This window comes from Caretta caretta, chromosome 5 (genome assembly GCF_965140235.1).
Source record: "Caretta caretta isolate rCarCar2 chromosome 5, rCarCar1.hap1, whole genome shotgun sequence".
NCBI classification, from domain to species: Eukaryota; Metazoa; Chordata; order Testudines; family Cheloniidae; genus Caretta; species Caretta caretta.
The window spans coordinates 101055019-101075728 of NC_134210.1; the positions used below are offsets into that span (position 1 = coordinate 101055019).

The 20710-nt window shown below is 43.5% G+C and overlaps 1 protein-coding gene across 7 annotated transcripts in view; it reads right to left on the minus strand.

The window, feature by feature from the left end:
- Positions 1–8818: 8818 nt before the first annotated feature.
- PIP5K1B (phosphatidylinositol-4-phosphate 5-kinase type 1 beta) overlaps positions 8819–20710 on the minus strand; it is a 166646-nt gene continuing 154754 nt past the window's right edge. For all 7 annotated transcript variants that reach the window (XM_048851734.2, XM_048851736.2, XM_048851733.2 and 4 more), the window contains one exon: positions 8819–9587. In XM_048851734.2, coding sequence (XP_048707691.2) covers positions 9585–9587 — 3 coding nt within the window. In that variant the 3' untranslated portion in view covers positions 8819–9584. The remainder of the gene's footprint in view (positions 9588–20710) is intronic.

Sequence of the window (20710 nt, forward strand, 5' to 3'; positions counted from 1 at the left end):
ACCCTGAGCCCCCTCCCTCATTCTAGCTCCTGGCCAAACCCTACACCCCAACCCCCAGCCTAATCCTTCACCCCTAGCCCTGTGCTCAGTGCTCTCCCAGCCTCAGCTCAGTGCAGAGAGAGAGGAAGAGAATGGCCAGAACCAGGGAGAAGGTAGGTACCCACTCTATGTGGGTAGGGCCGGGACCCCAGACCGGCAGCGGGCTGAGTGGGTCCGGCAGCCGGTATCCCGGCTGGCAGGAGCCAGCGGATGGAACCCCTAAGCGGCAGCAGGCTGAGCTGCTCAGCCCGCTGCTGGCCTTGCCAGCCAGGGTCCCGATCACAGGCCTCGCTCATCCCGCTGCCGGCCTAGGTGAATGGAACTCCAGACCAGCAGTGGGCTAAGCAGGCCGGTGGCATAAGATCAACATTTTAATTTAATTTTAAATGAAGTTTCTTATACATTTTGAAAACCTTGTTTATTTTACAATACAACAATAGTTTAGTTATATAATATATAGACAGAGAGAGAGAGACCTTCTAAAAAACATTAAAATGTATTTCTGGCATGTGAAACCTTAAATTAAAGTGAATAAATGAAGACTCGGCACACCACTTCTGAAAGGTTGCCGACCCCTGGTCTAATGAGTTAAATCAACTAACAGCAGGATACTAAGGGAGGAAAAATAACTTTTGAAGTGGTAAGAGAGTGGCCCAAGGCAACCCCCCATCCTTTCATGTATTTATACTTGCTCCTGTATTTTCACTCCATGCATCTGATGAAGTGGGTTCTAGCCCACGAAAGCTTATGCCCAAATAAATTTGTTAGTCTCTAAGGTGCCACAAGGACTCCTCGTTGTTTTTGCTGATACAGACTAACATGGCTACCACCCTGAAATCTGTAAATGCTGAAAGGCTGTTATTGAATTCCCAGACCAATCTTGCTAGAAAGCTTAATCTCATGAGGTCTGATCATCAGTATTAACCTTTTGTGGGTCTGGTGCCAAACATATTTGTGGCCCCCCATGGAGGCAGTGGAACATGGTGCGGGGAGGTCAGTCCCCAGAGCAAGGGGCCAGCCAGGGGCAATGGGGCATGACATGGCAGGGGCGGCCCCACTCCGCCCAGCGCAAGGGCACTATTTACCAACCGACAGTTGCCATATGCACAGTGGCCCACCTGGTCCTGTGCTGCCAGCATGCCCCTTCCCCTCGGGGGCGGGCCCATGCTGCGCCATACAGCCCCCCCTCCTCCAAACCAACACTCCCCAACTTCCTGTGGCCAGAACCCCCCTGGACCCACTATGCCCAGCACCCCCCGCCGACCCCTCCACAAATGCCCAGTGCCCCCTTGCCCACAACCCCACCACAACTGCCCAGCACCCCCTGTAGAACCCTCACTCCCTAGTGCCCCAACACACACATCTTCCCTGCCCCCTCACAGCCCAGCACACCCCCAGACCTCAAAGAGACCCACTCTCCCATGCTGGCAGCGCAACCAGGGCTGGTCCCAGGGTGGGGAATTTCTCTGGCCCCTTGGGAGTGGCGCGATCAGCCAAGCCAGGGCCTGCCCTGGGCCGGCTCCCTGAGGACCCACTTGTCTGGAGAGGCCCAGCCAAATCCCCCCCCCCCCCAATCTCCTTGCACCAGCTGAGACTGGCCAGGCTTGTGCACCAGTCCCAGGCAGCTTGGCTCTGGGGAGACAGGTGGGGCCCCAAAGGTGGTGGGAAGCAGAGACTGCCCAGAGCCAGAGATGCACTGGAGGCTGGCCAGGGGGCAGAGAGAGAAGCAGGGGGGTGGGGACAGGGATGGAGAGGGGCCCTCAGCCAGCCAGCGGGCAGGCTGAGAGGAGCAAGTGGTGGGCAGGGGAGCCAGCAGGGTCTCGGGGCGCAGTGCAAGTGGAGCAGGCCAGAGCCCCTTCTGAGCATGGGCCTGGCTCCATGGCACCACTGGCGCTATTGTAAACCTGGCACTACTTACCACAAAATAGAGCAGAGGCAATTAGAGGTGAGGATTATCAAATTAAGAAGCCTAAGAATTGCCAGGCTGGATCAGGCCCGTGGTCTGATTAGTACAGTATTCTGTCTTTGACGTGCCCAGCATTAGAGGATTCAGAGAAAGGTACAAGAAGTCTCCTAGTAGGTAGATGTGGGATAATCTACTCTTCCATTAAAAGTTTGTCTCCGCAGGGAAGTTACTGGAATAGCTATTCTGGAACAGCAATAGCAGAATAGTTTATTAAGCAATAGCTATTCTGATCATTTCCCCATGTACACTAGCCCTACTCTTCTTCTATTCCCTGATAGTTAGAGATTAAACTCTGAAACATGAGGTTTAACCTCTCTTCCAAATATTGATTAGTGTTTATAACAACTCTGGATATTCATAGATTATAAAACTACATGATCATATAAACCATTTGATCATCTAGTTTGGCCTCCTGTGTAACACAGGCCTGAATTAAATCCTGTTTGAACTGTAGCATCTCTTTTAGAAAAAACATCCAATTTTTATTTAAAAATTCCCAGTGATAAAGAATCCACCACAAGCCTTGGTAAATTGTTCCAACAGTTAATCACTTTACTGTTAATAATTTGCACCTTAGTTCCAGTCTGAATCTGTCTAGCTTCAACTTCTAGCTATTGGATCCTGTTATACTTTTGCCTGCCAGATTGATAGCAGAGGGCTGTTCAAATTTTGTTTCTGTAATGGGGTTCACGCTGTGCCCCTGAGTATTCGGCTCCTCGGCCTCCCTCTTCAATGAGTCAGGGACACTTCAGTCTGGTGCAACACCCATGCTCTTTATTCTCAGAAGGTTTCCCACCACCAGTTCCCAACTATATACAGGCTTCACAGCTACTTTGCCTACAACAGGGCTGGCCAGCAACAGACTACAAGGCTCCCACTTCCTTCTGTGCCTGACCTTTCTCTTTCCTTCCCCAGCTGGCTTCTTCCCAGCTTTTATAGCACCAGGCTAATAAGACTGGCAGATGCAGCCAGTTATCAGGCAGGCACTGGGCTATTCACCCAGCCCTAATCCATTCCCCTTGATTGGGGCTGGAGTGGCAGGAGATGATTAAGGGCTTCTCAACCAGCACCCTGCTACAGTTTCTCATGTAGGTACTTAAAGACTGATCAAGTTATTCTTGTTATCCGTATGTGATAGTTCCTTTGTAAATCTTGTGAAGCTTTTGGCCTCATTAACATCCCACAATAATGAATTCCATATTATCGCGTGAGAAGCTGGTTACAGTCCTGGGTGAATCTTTGCCCCCCCACCCCTCCAACCCCACCCCCAGACAGTTACCAATCTGCTCTATTGGACACCATCTTTGGATACTTCTAAGTAAGGCTACATTTAGTCACTGGTATTTTTCGTAAAAGTCATGCACAGGTCAGGGGCAGTAAACAAAAATTCACGGCACATGACCTGTCCATGACTTGTACTATGTACCCCTAGATCAAATAGCCTTGAATTGTTCCATTTTAGGCCATTTGTGTCACTGTCACATTGTTTTAATCCATAGTCAATGACTAGCATAAACAAAAAAGGAAACAGGATGCACCCCTGCCTTATACCTGTCTTGATGCTGAATGGCTTACTCAATCCATTTTCCATTTTAATGCAGCATTTTGAGTTGGTATAGAATGTTTCTTAAACATAGGTGACTGGAATTGTACACAGTATTCCAAATGAGGAATTATCACTGCTTTGTACAACAGCATTAATACTTCTCTATCTCTATTGGAAATGCCTCACCTAATATATCCTAGATCGCATATGCCTTTTTCACTGCCTCATCAGAGTGGTAGCTCAGTCATCCTGTGATCAACTCACAGACCCAGTATCTCTCTCCATCTGTGTCATTTCCAACCAATGAGACCTCAGTTTGCAGTAGAAATTTTTACTATTAGACCCTAAATTCATGGCCTTATACTTTGTACTATAGAATTTCATCCCATTTCTGTCACTCATTTTCAGGGTCATCCAGATCTTCCTGCGTAATACACCAATCTTCCTCTGTATTGACAATTTCTCCCAACTTTGTATCAGCAGCAGATTTCATTAGTACACTCCTACTTTTTGTGCCAAGGTCACTAAAAAAATATTAAACAAGCTTTTTCCCAAGATTGATCCTTGAGGAACTCTACTAGTAACCTCCTTCCAGTCTGATAATTCACTTTTCAGCATAACTGAGTGCCTTCTCCCCTTTAGCCTGTTCCTTATCCATCTTACGATGCATGTACTGATCTGCCTCTTCCCTAAATTCATTAAATAATTTCCTCTGTGGTACTGTGACAAATGCTTTGCTAAAGTCCAAGAATATTAGATCTACTGCACTTTCCTTACCTGAAAAATCAGTTAATTTCCTGAAAGAAAGAAATCAGGTTAGTCTGGCGTGATCAACCTACCTTTTTTAAACGTGTGTTGCATTACATTCCCTTTACCATTTATCTCTGAATTATTCTTTCCTTCACAATTTGTTCTAAAAGAGAAGGTTATTCACCTTGTGCAGTAACTGAAGTTCTTCAATTATCTTTGTCCACACGAAGGGCAAAATCATTAATAAAGTTAAACACATTGTTGTTTCCCCATTATAGAAAGAAAATTTCATTGGAGAAATTGTTTAAATTTATCACAAGAAAGAGAGAAGAAGAGTCTTATTTAGCTACCCTTTCTGCAATTCTTTGAAATTATACTGTGGTAAGTGTGTTTGGGAATGAAATTGATGTTCTGTACTTTGGACCAAATTTTCAAAAGTATCCACCTGCAGTGTTAAAACTACAGCTGCTTTGCGCTTGCAAACAGAATAGTTACATGCTATCAATTTGTGTGTGCAAACATACTTCATATGCACAAAACTGAGTTCTCAATGTACAAAGTCAGTCACTAAAGCTTGAGTGCACAAAATTCCAAAGTAATTGCGGAGACTGGGTTGTGTTCTAATGAAGGATAAACTAATTTTATTGAGTGGATAAGTGACTAAAAGCAGAAATGAAGAGACAACCAGTTGTATATGTCAGTTGTCTGTATTAAGACTGTCTTGTTTAGCTAATATCTGAAAGCTAAAATAATGTTTTGGATGGGGGGGGGGAGGTGTGTGTGTGTGTGAGAGTGAGAGAGAATTTATAATTTAAGATTTTTGGAATGAGTTTCCTTCATTAAACACTGCAATTATTGTTACTTGGATTTCTTCTCATCATTTTTTTTACCCCCATCAGAACAAAGAACCAAGTCAGTCTTTTCATTTATAATTTATAATGCCATTTACCTTTTATATGCTGAACACAAAGTGTTCACAAAAATAGCTTCACATCAGCAAATTAAGTATGAAATTAAAAGACTATTTACCAAAAGCCAGCCAAATAATGTCTTGCTCTAATATCACAAGCATCTTTAGGTAATTAATTCCAAATAGAAGGGGCTTAGTACAGCTAAAAAGGCATAATCCTGTAGACAAAGTTTAGGAATATTTAGCCAGTCATCACGCATGCTTATTAATTCTTAAGCAGAGTGTTATTTTTTTTTCTCTTGAGGATGTGCAGTGTCTTTAAATTTGTCCTGATTCAGCTAAGGGTAAAATTCAACACCCAAACACAGTGGCATTAAATTCTTAGGGTGATATTTTCTCTAGCGCAGAGAGTAGCACAAGGACTATTCACTACTTAAGTCTTCAAAATAGAGCCTAAGTGATGCACTGGTTGCATGCTGGCTTTCTGCATAAGGATGGATCTTACCCTCCACGTCTAATACTCTATAACAGTGCTACTCAAAGTGGTGGTCCGCAGACTGGTGCTGGATGTGAGCCATCGGCTGCCGGTCTGTGTGCACATTGGAAAAAAAAAATGGCCGGTCCCCCACATCAGATAGCTTGAGAAGCACTGCTCTATATCACTTAACCCTTCTGTGTCTTAATCTCCCCACCTGAAAAATGAGACCAACAATACCCATCTCTTAAAAGCATGTTGAGCCCATGAGGGATGTTGCTATATAGAGTTCAAAGCTTTAATTTTTTTTTAAAATCATGCAAGTCCCACAAGGGATTTGAAATAATGTAAGTATGGTAATTATAGAAGTTGAAAAAAACTCTGTAAAAACCATGCCACACTTCATTTCTGTAAGCCCTCTGCATGCAGATTTCCATGGTCTTCTATAAGTTTCACATGAAAAGGAGTTGTGTTCAGGTTGAGGCCTGTTTTGAAAAGTCTCTCTGATGCCAAAAAGCTGATATAATATTGGAAGCAAATGTGCACATCATCCTGAAATGACTCAACAAATGGCTTATGTGCTGAATAGACAGAGTGCTGCTGATTTGCTCTTTATCACTATCTGCTGTTCACTGGGTTGAGGCATGTAATGGTGAAAGATATCCAATAGTTAGATACCTGTGGTATAGTAAAGCCAACACTATCTAAATAATATATCAAAGTAGGAGTTTGGTGGTTTTCTCAGTACTGAATTTTAGAAGAGGTGCAGAAGTATCCAGTTTTTCAGTCAAGGGACTATGCCACAAAATCTTGTTAAATGCAAATGACACCTTGATTTACTTTTCTCCCCCAGAATTCCACAGGATTACAGAACAGTATCAATTACAGGGTCACGTATAACGAGCCTAAATTATTCCCCCTACATTCCCCTAGCAGACAATTATCTGCCTTTTCTTCTGGGAGGTTCATATTTAAATTAAAGAATTTAAATACCTGCGTATACAGATAGAACACCCCATAGGGAACAAAATGCGGCGCTATCTGCCCAGACCTCAAAAAATAAGCTAAGATGACCCTCTTCTAGCCCAGAAAACCTAATATTTGGTGGCCAGGCCTTCTTGCACATATTTTAATTTTTCCTGGCAGGTGTCCCCTTTTCAGTTCTTATTGATGTGCATAAATGATCCTTCAAGCTTACTTAAAAGCCATCCGTGCAAATTAAATAGCATCCAGTTACTTAAAGATCAGACATGCAGAGTCCTTCTAAACCTATTGTACTGTTATTTTGTAGTAAGATTTTCTCATATGGTTACAGGCATTAGACCTTTTCTGGGGCAGGCTTGAACCATTGGCCATCAGGAGTGCTTCATTGGACTTCCTTTCACAAAGTCCATTGGCTGCACTGATTGGAAATCATATCAACAGGAACACAATAATGCACACTTCAGAATGCGAGCCTTAGAAAGAAAAGAATCTTTCCACTAATACTTGTAATTTAACCTGGATTTCCTTTTATCTGCAATGGGTGGCTGTTTCTATTCAAGGGGGAGAGTAGGCATGCTGGGGTGACAGTATGTAAACATACTGAACATGATATGTAATCTTTTTATGTGGAGCAAATTCCCTCTGAAGATTACAGCATTTCCATTTATGAAGCCTTTTAAGCAGCTATACAGAAGAAAGCATGTTATTTGAGAATTACACAGTATAAAATGTATCCTTGCATAGACTGGTCTCTTTTCAATACATTTCTTTTTTCTGGGGTCTTGCTAAGCATAAGGGCATTCTGTAGTCCTTGAGATAACTGGAAAACAGATGAATCTACCAAGAAAAATTAAGCTTCTGTCTGTTTTGAAAAAAGTCTCTCTGATGCCAAAAACTAGGAACTTTGTTTTTTTTATGAAACAAAACATTTCAGTGAAGTTTATTTTGTTCAGACATATTCTATATTTGTTATAGATTATGCAGGAAGCAGGAGGCAATCATCTCACACATACACATTATATGCAGCAGTTTTGGTTAAGGGCATAGATCTCTCTGTTGTTTAACATCCAGGGTGCCACTGGGAACTATCTAGGATGACCAGACATCCCGATAAAATCGGGACTGTCTCAATATTTAGTGGTTTGTCCCGCGTCCCGACCGATGTACGGTCGGGACACCATTTGTCCCGATATTTTGCTTCGGCAGCACTCTGGCTATTTTTTTTTTTTTTGCGCTTCGGTGGCACTCCGGCTTTTGAGCCTGTGGCTGCCCCCCCATGTGTCCCAATATTTTGTTTTTGTCATCTGGTACAGAGGTTTAATTTGTTAATGTTGGGAAAAATCCTCACATGGCGGGTTCTACAAGATGAGGGTCTAGTCCTGGCTTTGCCACAGATTTTCTATGTACTTGAACAAGTTATATGACCTCTGTTTGTCCATACCATCTGTAAAATGGGGATAATACTCGTCTCTTTCACAAAGGTACGGAGGTTTGATTTGTTAATGTTGGGAAAAATCCTCACATGGCAGGTTCTACAGAAGTGCCAGCTCCAGTGTCCTACACTATCCGCTCTGCAAGGAATGTTATTTTTGGGAGAGCTATCATCATCCCCAATAGCTTCCATACACCTTAAAGAGGCATTTATGAAGTTCCTAAATATGCTCCCACATCAAGGTCTGGATTCTTAGAATGATGCTTAGCAGCCCTTACCCTGCTGTGACTAAATCTCTGCTCCCATGTGGAACCAGATTGCTTCTACCTTTTTTTGTCCTGCAATGGTTGCACATGGTGAGAGATCTGTAACATTTATCAAACCATACATGTTGTATCTGTTTAGGGTGACCAGACAGCAAGTGTGAAAAATCGGGACAAGGAGTAGGGGGGTAATAGGAGCCAATATAAGAAAAAGATCCAAAAATCGGGACTGTCCCTATAAAATCGGGACATCTGGTCACCCTACATCTGTTCCTTTGCCTTTCTCCTTCTAGTACAACATTTTTTCCACCTTCTCTTCTATGTGAGGGCATACGGGACAGATTACCTGTTATGTACTGTTTGGCACAGCGCATAAATAATGATTCTCTTAGAAAGGGTCAGAAGGCAAGAACAGGAAGTGTATAGACCAGAAACAGCTTGAAATATGCACCATAGGTTTTGAGAACAAAATATTTTATTTCTGTCAATAAAACTATAGTTTACAGTAGTATTTACTAAATAAATTATATAATTTCTCTTTTACAAGCAATAAACTAAATCACACATTTCAAAGACAATTTATGTACACAACATAAGGCCTTGTTATAAATAGTTTTTTTCCCCTCATTTCACCAACAAACAGTGAAAATATCTTTAGAGGCTATTGTCCATAAAGTAAGTGCAGACATTTACATTAATCCTTGTTTGAAATAATTTTGAACTTCCAACAACATGGACCTAAGTAATTATGATTCTGGGGGAGAAAAAAGTGGAATTAATTTTATTTACCACTGTGTTGATGATGGATATTTAAATAGGTAAAGCGGATTACATATTTTGCTTGTACACAATCACTGAATACATGCAAATGAAATCATGAGAGTCAATAGGAAAATATCACTTTCAGGTCCAAAAAAGGTGATTAGCACTAGTATAGAAAGCATCTTAAATACAGTTTATGCAGTTCTTCACAGTTTAGCAAGCAACAGCACATGATAGCAAAGTGTGGAATGTTTCATGTCACATCTGTCGAGTCTAGCTATCATTTCCATGGTTCAAGGTTCCCATGACATTTCTCAGAGATAAGTTCCATTGATTATTACTCTTTGTCTGTTAGGCTCAGCAAATTCCTCCCTTTAAATCAGGAGTGCAGAAAGTGCTCTTCATCAACCATGGTCACGTCTTATCCACTTTTACTTTGATTTTCTTCTATTCTCTATTACTGGAAATAGAAAATAATTTAAGAGGTTAGGAGGTTTTGTTTCTTTATTCTGCACTTTATAAAACTGTACTTGGATAAAATCTCTCTCTCTCTGTGACCAAAAGCACTCCTGTAATTCCACCCTACACATTATTGTAATAATCTTTGTGCAAAATATGCCTTGCAAGGTATCATTTATAAACTAGTAACACATTGATCATCAATATTCTTGTGTAATGTATGTACAAAATGCGTATGAAGAATTATGAACATTAAATGAAATGATAATGACCATGTTTACCAGTCCATCTGGGGAAGGGGTAAACTTGTTTCTCAAAGACAAAGGACAAGCTGAGGCCGCTAGCCAGGTGTCATCAAAGTTAATCACCTGTCAAGAAGGCATTCTCTGGCAACGAAGGGGGATAAGAACAGATCTATATGCATTTTAGCAAACAACATTGAACCTCTTTAACCATGGGACTCCACGTATCCTTCCTCACATCTGGAATGAGTGTTATCCAGGGATAACACATTACAAGGGTGCAAAGACCCGCCAGGTCTTTTTCACCTAAGATGACAAAGGAACAAGCCCTTTGACTTTGTGGGGAGATTCTGACCCCTGAACAGGGGTGAAAGTAACTTAAAAGTCTTACCAGTAGGGGGGGTCTGGCTCCGGACCCCTGGAAGGGGCAGGGCCTCAGATGGAAGGGACGGGGCTGGAAGTCAGCCTCCCCCAGCCAGCCCTTCAGTGCTGGCCAGCCTGTGCTGCCCAGGACTCCGGCAGCGATTTAAAGGGCCTGGGGCTCCGTGGCAGCTGCCCCTTTTGCCCCCCCCCCCCGGCAGACCTGGGGGAGGCAAAAGGGGCAGCGATGTTAAAGCGCTGCTGCGGCACCACTTTAATGTCAGCTGTGTACGGCCTTGTACCAGCGGCCACTTCTGACCGATACGCTGTACTGGCCCACCTTCACCTCTGCCCCATAGACTCTGGTCAGCACAGTTGCTGGGAACATGTGGTAAGGATTTACCTTGAGCCAAGTCTAGCTTGTTAAATTTTAGCTACTAGGAACTATTTTATCTTGATTTTTCTTGTAACCATTTCTGACTTTGATACCTTTATACTTGTACTCACTTAAACTTGTTTTAATTTTAATCTAAACTAATGTGTTTAAACTGAACTGTTTGGTAACTCCAGTTAAAGTAGCAAACTGTTGAAAATTGACCCTTTACAGGACAACAGACTTTTAATAGCCAGACTGTCCAGGAGAGGGCTGGACAGTGCAAAACCCACATTTTTGGGAAAATTTGCGATTGGGACTGTGTTGGCCCTGCAAGTAGTAACCAAGTCTGTTGGAAGCTAGAGTTTGACTGGTGTGTTGCTGACAGGCTGCTGGGATCAGAGTGGGTGGACCAGGGCTGCAGCTATACACAGACACTGTGTGTGTGACTTACACAATGTTAGACTGTTTGTGAGTGGCCCTGGTTGGGAGCTACAACAACAAAGCATTGTGAGGCACTCAAGGTTGCAGGGCAGGTGGTGAGACAAACTCTCACTGGTCTGGATTGCAGCCTGGAATGAAAAAGACACCCTCCATCTTCACATTTCAGTAACTTGAAGTATAGTTCTGCAGTGATACTCTTTTTTTTTTAAAAATTCACATGCACAGTATTATCTTCTCCCCTGTAAAATAGTATCCCTAGTACATTTATGTCTGTGAATATTGATATACTTAATTCATAAAACCAGTATTTGCTCTTGAGAGATACTGGGCAACCTGGATATCACTGAAGTCAGTGAAAGTGAAGTGCATCAGCCAACCACACGAGGCATTTATAACCTTGTCGGATTGATCAGGGCCTTAGAATGCATGGGGGCAAAATCCTGGTCTCATTGAAGTCAGCTATAAAACTTCCAAGATTTGAAAATAGAAAATAAATTGAATATACATTCCTCCAGGTGTAGGTTTTCTTATGGATCTGTAAAGCCTCATGAATAATTAATATATATGTAAATAAAGCTACAAGAGTTATACTCATAATATGACTAATGAACATGACAGTTATTTAAAAATATATAACAAATTACTCTATTCTATAATATTACTGGAGAAATTAATTTCTATAGCACAAATTTTATTTTTAATATTTCTGTAGGATCAGGTGTGTCTATATTGGGCACTTAAATCAAGGTCAAATGGATCACCAGCAAACTTCTAGAAAAACCAGGGAAGACCATAATTGACATCACTAAAGTGTAAAAAACCCAAACCAATGCAGACTCCACTTTCAGACCTTCTTTGTATATCCAAATAAAGCATACAGAGGACACAAAAGTCCCATTTTTATTAAACTCTTTTGTAGGTCACTGTTAACTTTAGTTCCAGATAAAGGTATTTAATTAACCTTCAAACAATTCAAGAGAAGAATCTAACCTTGGCAGTGAAGGAAAATGCAAGCTCCTCAGGCATTTTGAATAGCTTACCTTATTTAGGAAAAGGCAACCACCAGATAGAAATCATACTCAAAATGCCATTTAAAATAACGTATCTGGCACCAGGCATATGCTCCACATAATGTTCCACTGCAGCAAACTTTCAGAACTGTGATCCAGTTGTACACTGGAAAATGGTACAAGAAGGATTTTCTAATCAGTTGCTTAGTGAATAGACTGATGTATGTATCATCCTCAGTGTGTGGACATGACACCCTGGCCAAGGCAGGTTATGCTGCTATTTGTGGGACGTGGGTTCACTATGCAAAGCAATTTACTATGTAAAGTGAAACTGCTGAATAGGTGAATAGAATGAATTTGGGTGGATGGATGAAGTGGAACTGATGACTGAGTAGAAGGAATGTATTTTGATGACTGAGTGAAATGAACCTGACAAATGGACTTTTTAAACTTTTTCAATCATCAGCTTTGCAAGAAGACAGAGCTAAATCAATCACTTTGCTAGCACGTTTTTATGAGACCAGGATAAATGAAGCACAGTTTTCCCATTGATCTGTGTGGCTGGGTCTGAATGGCCATTGTTACTTCTTTGTAAAGGGTACAGTATGCATTCCCTCACCACAGCACTCAAACTCAGGCCCTGCCCTCACTTCTCCTAGCTCTCAGAGACTAATAGCACTGCTGGCATAGCTTTAAGCGGCTCCTGTACTGTACTCTCTGCAATTGTGACTAGCTCCTTCTTGCTCCTTCTCACATCCCCAACCTGAACAGACTAGTCACCATTGAGCCCTAAACATTTAGGAAAAAAGCTGCACACAGTTTACAATGCGGAAAGAGAAGGATTGACAGGACTGTAGTTGGACGTGACTAAAGACTAACAATTAGTGCTGGGTCACAAAAATGATGCTCATGGTAGTGAGAAGAAAGGCAATTGGGCTGTAGGGAGTTGCTGTCTGGAATGCCCCACTCCGGGTCCAACCCTGTGCACCTTATTTCAGGCAAAGCTCCCATCTTCAATGTTCAGGAACTAGTTCTCTTTGAGGAATACCTATGGCGCAGTTGTTGGAGTGACACTGAGGGCAACCAGAGAAGCAGTGTTTCCTGCCCATATTGATAAAGAATGAATATGGTCATGGCGATCAGAGTTGAGATGCTTGATGGGAAACGCGTAACAAGACAAAAGTGACTGACTGCTACAATGGGCCAAACACTGATAATCAAATGAGTTTGTACTAGCCAGGGTTTGTTATGTAATGGATTTAGAACGTGCTCCATTATTTGAGCATATTTTTGTGCTTTATTAATTTTTTGCATGCATTCATTCCTCAGTAAATTGATTTCCTCATACAGCACATTAAAAAGCCTCAGGGCACCAAAAATTTATTGTTTAGTGAAATTTACACAGGCTTTCTAGCACTTGACTCACTTCACTAATGTGTTAATTGTAACTTGAAGTACATTTGCATTTAGTAAAGCACATTCTTCTTGTATCTGACTTTGATACAAAGAGAGATGGATGCCTTGCTGTGGTTATATTCTTCCTTAAAAACTTAAAATATGTCTCGTGGGCCAAACTCTGCTCTCAGATGCCCGGGTATAACTTCAGTTAAAAATCAATGGCAGCCATGCACTCATATTCAAAGGACAGAATTAGGACCTGTGTATTTCAAAATGAACATTTTCCTTTTTAAGAAGAGGTAGTAATAAATGGATAAAAAATACTTTCAACCATATTAGACTACGTGTACTTCATTTTAGATGCCATTGCAACAACAATAGTTGGCAGCATTGTGGGGTTTTTGGTTTTGTTTTTTTCCCCCCCTCAAAAGATGATGTTAATTTTGAGGGCCTCCATTTTTGGGTTCAGAGCCTTGGACACCTTGGGCCTGATCTTCAGAGGTACCAAGCACCCACAGCACCAATTCATTTGTCAGGATTGGGCCCACTCCATACTACCCAACCTCCCCAGAACACACCTTAGGATTCAAAGACATTTGCAAAGGGAGGCTCCAGATGCTTGTGTTCAGTTCAAAGAGCTTCTGCTTTGTGCACAAAACTGACGCTAATGTCACTTAATAAACAGGGGAGCTTTGGACAATATTGTTCATAGACATATACACTATCCCTGCAATGACTGGATGTGGAGAAAGCTACTAGCGGGGGGGCTGTTCTAGGTTTGATTGTGACAAATAGGGAAGAACTGGATGAGAATTTGAAAGTGGAAGGCAACTTGGGTGAAAGTGATCATGAAATGGTAGAGTTCACAATTCTAAGGAATGGTAGGAGGAAGAACAGCACAATAAAAACCAATGGTTTTCAAGAAGGCAGACTTTAGCAAAACTTGGGGAGTCGGTAGGTAAAATCCCATGGGAAGCAAGTCTAAGGGGAAAAACAATTGGAAACAGTTGGCAGTTTTTCAAAGACATTATTAAGGACACAAGAGAAAGCTATCCCACTGCGTAGGAAAGATAGGAAGTACGGCAAGAGACCACCCTGGCTTAACCAGGAGATCTTCATTGATCTAAAATTCAAAAAAGAGTCCCACAAAAAGTGGAAACTCATTCAAACTACAAAGGATGAATATAAACAAATAACACAAGTATATAGGGACAAAATTAGAAAAGCCAAGGCACAAAACAAGATCACACTAGCTAGGGATATAAAAGGAAAAAAGTTTCAGAATAGCAGCCTTGTTAGTCTGTATTCGCAAAAAGAAAAGGAAACAAGACGACATTCTACAAATACATTAGAAGCAAGAGGAAGACCAAAGACAGAGTAGGCCCATTACTCAATGAGGGGGAAAAGACAGTAACAGAAAATGTGGAAATGGCAGAGGTGGTTAACGACTTCGTTTCGGTTTCACCGAGAAGGTTGGTGGCAATTGGACATCTAAAATAGTGAATGCCAGTGAAAATGAGGTAGGATCAGAGTCTAAAATAGGGAAAGAACAAGTCAAAAATTACTTAGATAAGTTAGATGTCTTCAAATCACCAGGGCCTGATTAAATGCAGCCTAGAATACTCAAGGAGCTGACTGAGGAGATATCTGAGCCATTAGCAATTATCTTTGAAAAGTCAAGGAAGACTGGGAACATTCCAGAAGACTGGAAAAGGGCAAATATAATGCCCATCTATAAAAAGGGAAATAAGAACATCCCAGGGAATTACAGACCAGTCAGCTTAACTTCCGTATCTGGAAAGATAATAGAGCAAATAATTAAGCAATCAATTTGCAAACGCCTAGACAATAATAAGGTGATAAATAAGTCAGTATACATCTGTCAAGAACAAATCGTGTCAAACCAACCTGATAGCTTTCTTTGACAGGGTAACAAGCCTTGTGGATGGGGGAAACAGTAGATGTTGTATATCTTGACTTTAGTAAGGTTTTTGATAGTCTCGGATGAACTTCTCATAAACAAACTAGGGAAGTACAACCTAGATGGAGCTACTATAAGGTGGGTGCATAACTGGTTGGAAAATCGTTCCCAGAGAGTAGTTATCAGTTGTTCAGTCATGCTGGAAGGGCATAATGAGTGGGGTCCCACAGGGATCAGTTCTGGGTCCGGTTCTGTTCAATATTTTCATCAATGATTTAGATAATGGCATAGAGAGTACACTTATAAAGTTTGTGGACAATACCAAGCTGGGAGGGGTTGCAAGTGCTTTGGAAGATAGGATTAAAATTCAAAACGATCTGGACAAACTGGAGAAATGGTCTGAAGTAAATAGGATGAAATTCAATAAGGACAAATGTAAAGTACTCCACTTAGGAAGGAGCAATCAGGTGCACACATACAAAATGGGAGATGACTGCATAGGAAGGAGTACTGCGGAAAGGGATCTGGGGGTCATAGTGGACCACAAGCTAAATATTAGTCAACAGTGTGACGCTGTTGCAAAAAAACGTGAACATCATTCTGGGATGTATGAGCAGGAGTACTGTAAGCAAGGGACAAGTAGTAATTCTTCCACTCTACTTCACGCTGATTAGGCCTCAACTGGAGTATTGTGTCCAGTTCTGGGCCCCACATTTCAGGAAAGATGTGGACAAATTGGAGAAAGTCCAGAGAAGAGCAACAAAAACTATTAAAGGTCTAGAAAACATGACCTATGAGGGAAGATTGGAAAAATTGGGTTTGTTTAGTCTAGAGAGGAGAAGACAGAGGGGACATGATAACAGTTTTCAAGTACATAAAAGGTTGTTACAAGGAGGAGGGAGAAAAATTGTTCTTCTAAGCCTGGTCTACACTACGAATTTAGGTCAAATTTAGCAGCATTAGATCGATTTATCCCTGCACCCGTCCACACAACGAAGCCATTTTTGTCGACTTAAAGGGCTCTTAAAATTGATTTCTGTACTCCTCACCGATGAGAGGATTAGCACTGAAATCGACATCGCCGGGTTGAATTTGGGGTAGTGTGGACGCAATTCGACGGTACTGGCCTCCAGGAGCTATCCCAGAGTGCTCCATTGTGACTGCTCTGGACAGCGCTTTCAACTCAGATGCACTAGCCAGGTACACAGGAAAAGCCCCGGGAACTTTTGAATTTCATTTCCTGTTTGGCCAGTGTGACGAGCTCATCAGCACAAGTGACCATGCAGTCCCAGAATCGCAAAAGAGCTCCAGCATGGACCGAACGGGAGGTACTGGATCTGATCGCTGTATGGGGAGAAGAATCTGTGCTATCAGAACTCCGTTCCAAAAGATGAAATGCCAAAATATTTGCAAAAATCTCCAAGGGCATGATGGACAGAGGCTACAACAGGAACCCGGAGCAGTGCCGCAAGAAAATTAAGGAGCTCAGGCAAGCCTACAAAAAAAACAAAAAGGCAAATGGCCGCTCTGGGTCAGAGCCCCAGACATGCCGCTTCGATGATGAGTTGCATGCAATTCTAAGTGAGGCCCCTACCACTACCCCACCCTGTCTGTAGACACCTGCAAAGGGGGAGTCTTATGCAACAGGGATGAGGATTTTGGGGATGAGGAAGATAATGATGCTGATGAGGATAGTGCACAACAGGCAAGCGGAGAAACCATTCTCCCCGACAGCCAGGAACTGTTTATCACCCTGGAGCCAATACCCTCCCAACGCAGGTTCCCAGACCATGAAGCCAGAGAAGGCACCTCTGGTGAATGTACCTTTGTAAATATAAATACATGGTTTAAAAGCAAGCATGTTTAATGATTAATTTCCCCATGCATTCACAGCCAGTACAGCTACTGGAAAAAAGTCTGTTAATGTGTCTGGGGATGGAGCGGAAATCCTCCAGGGACATCTCCAAGAAGCTCTCCTGGAGGTACTCCTAAAGCCTCTGCAAAAGGTTTCTGGGGATGGAGCCTTATTCTGTCCTCCATGGTAGGACACTTTACCATGCCAGGCCAGTAGTACGTAGTCTGGAATCATTGCATAACAAAGCATGGCAGCATATGGTCCTAGTGTTTGCTGGCATTCAAGCATCATCCGTTCTTTATCTCTGTGTTATCCTCAGGAGAGTGATCATCCCAGAGAATTGGGTGGGAGGGGGTTTAGTTGGGTTTGCGCTGCACGTTAACATGAAAACTGCAGCACCTCCTTTTAAATGGACAACCCAACGGGTGCTTGGTATGGGAGAGGAGGGTGCTGCTGTTTGAAACCATTCCCACATGTTATGAAGGTTGAAGAAGCTGAAAGACTGTGGCTTACCATGGTGGCCTGCAAGCCGAATTCTGTTGCTGCGTGTGTGATCTCACACACCAAACCGGCAGGCCCTCAATATAAGATGCAAAATGCGACCTTGTACCGAAAGCATATGTGCTATGTAATGTTAACAGCTTGGTTTACTGTGAAAGAGTCTCCCCATTGTTCTCTAAAATGTGTCTTTTTAAATACTACTCTCCCTTTTTTCCCCTCCCACAGCTGCAACTGTTTCAATGCTCCCCCTATCATCTCCGTCCCAGAGGCAAGTGCAGAGAAGGTGGCAAAAAAAAGAAACACACTCGCAATGAAATGTTCTCTGAGCTCATGCAGTCCTCCCGCACTGAAAGAGTTCAGCAGAATGCGTGGAAGCAAACAATGTCAGAGTCCAGGAAAGCAGAAAATGAATGCGAGGACAGAAGGGACGAGCGAGATGAGAGGAGGCGGGAGCAAGATGAGAGGAGGCGGGATGCAATGCTGAGGCTACTGGGGGATCAACTGATATCTCCGGCATCTGGTGGAGCTGCAGGAAAGGCAGCAGGAGCACAGACCGCCACTGCAGCCCCTGTGTAACCACCCGTCCTCCTCCCCAAGTTCCATAGCCTCCTCACCCAGATGCCCAAGAATGCAGGGGGTGGGCCCCCCTTCGGGCACCCAACAACTCCACCCCAGAGAACTGCCTAAGCAACAGAAGGCTGGCATTCAATAAGTTTTGAAGTGCAGTGTGGCCTTGTCCTTCCCTCCTCCCCTCATCCACCATCCCACCCGGTGCTTCCCTCTTCCCCCACCCCTCCTGGGTTACCTTGGCAGTTATCCCCCTATTTGTGCAATGAATAAATAAAGAATGCATGATTTTGAAACAATGACTTTATTGCCTCTGCAAGTGTTGACTGAAGGGGGGAGGTCGGTTGGCTTACAGGGAAGTAGAGTGAACCAAGGGGGCGGGTTTTCATCAAGGAGAAACAAACAGAACTGTCACACCGTAGCCTGGCCAGTCATGAAACTGGTTTTCAAAGCTTCTCTGATGCGCAGCGCGCCCTGCTGTGCTCTTCTAATAGCCCTGCTGTCTGGCTGTGCATAATCAGTGGCCAGGCGATTTGCCATAAACGTCTACCCCTTACTCTCACAGATATTGTGGAGCACACACAACAAGCAGCAATAACAATGGGAATATTGGTTTCGCTGAGGTCTAACCGAGTCAGTAAACTGCACCAGCGTGCTTTTAAACGTCCAAATGCACATTCTACCACCATTCTGCACTTGCTCAGCCTATAGTTGAACAGCTCCTTACTACTGTCCAGGCTGCCTGTGTATGGCTTCATGAGCCATGGCATTAAGGGGTAGGCTGGGTCCCCAAGGATAACTGTAGGGATTTCAAAATCCCCAACAGCTTCTTCTGGTCTGGGAAGTAAGTTCCGTCCTGCAGCTCTTCAAACAGACCAGAGTTCCTGAAGATGCGAGCATCATGTACCTTTCCCGGCCACCTCACGTTGATGTCAGTGAAACATCCCTTGTGATCCACCAGTGCTTGCAGCACCACTGAAAAGTACTCCTTGCGGTTTATGGACTGGCTGCCAAGGTGGTCCGGTCCCAAGAATAGGGATATGTGTTCTATCGCCCCACCACAGTTAGGGAATCCCATTGCAGCAAACCTATCCACTATGACCTGCACATTTCCCAGAGTCACTACCCTTGATAGCAGCTCAGTGATTGTGTTGGCTACTTGGATTGCAGCAGCCCCCGCAGTAGATTTGCCCATTCCAAATTGATTCCCGACTGACTGGTAGCTGTCTGGCGTTGCAAACTTCCAGAGGGCTATCGCCACTCGCTTGTGAACCGTGAGGGCTGCTCTCATCTTGGTATTCTTGCTTTCCCCTGCCCTGAAGCGCAAGTCACAAAGTTCCATGACAGTGCCCTTAAGCATGCAAAAGTTTCGCAGTCACTGGGAATCATCCCAGACCTGCAACATTATGCAGTCCTACCAGTCTGTGCTCATTTCCCAGGCCCAGAATCGGCGTTCCACGGCATGAGCCTGCCCCATTGCCACCAGGATTTCCAAATTCCCGGGGCCCGTGCTTTGAGAGAAGTCTGTGTCCATGTCCTCATCACTCTCGTCACCACACTGCCGTCGCCTCCTCACCTGCTTTTGCAGGTTCTGGTTCTGCACATACTGCAGGATAATGCACGAGGTGTTTACAATGCTCATAACTGCCACGGTGATCTGAGCGGGGCTCCATGCTTGCCATGGTATGGCGTCTGCAGGACAGCAGAGTTGCAGTGGAAGCGGTGGCTGACGGATGTCACGAGAAGGACCTGCGAGGTGGATTCATGAGAGCAGGAGAGCAGAGTTGCAGTGGAAGCGGTGGAGGACGACGGTTAGCACCACACACATTTCCTGAGGAAGAACACATGTATCCGGGAGCCCATGACAGACAACATGGAGAAATTTGCTATTGAGACAATAGCAGCAGAGCAGAGTAGCAGCGGAAGCGGTGTAGGACAACAGTTAGCAGTCCTACTGCACCGTCTGCTGCCAGCAGCACCCAGGACACAACAGCGGCACTGTCGGTGAGCTAAGCTGAGTGCGCTGCATGCTTGCCGTGGTATGGCGTCTGCATGGAAAAAAGGCACAAAACGATTGTCTGCTGTTGCTTTCATGGAGGGAGGGGTGACTGACTACATGTACCCAAAACCACCCTTGACAATGTTTTTGCCCCATCAGGCATTGGGAGTTTAACCCAGAATTCCCATGGGCAGCGGAGACTGCAGGAACTGTGGGATAGCTACCCACAGTGCACTGCTCCGTAAGTCGATGCTAGCCACAGTAGTGAGGACGCACTCTGCCAACCTAATGCGCTTAATGTGGACATATGCAATTGACTGTATAAAATCGATTTCTAAAAATAGACTTCTATAATATCGACCTAATTTTGTAGTGTAGACATACCCTTAACCTCTCAGGATAGGACAAGAAGCAATGGGCTTAAATTGCAGCAAGGGCTGTTTAGGTTGGACAT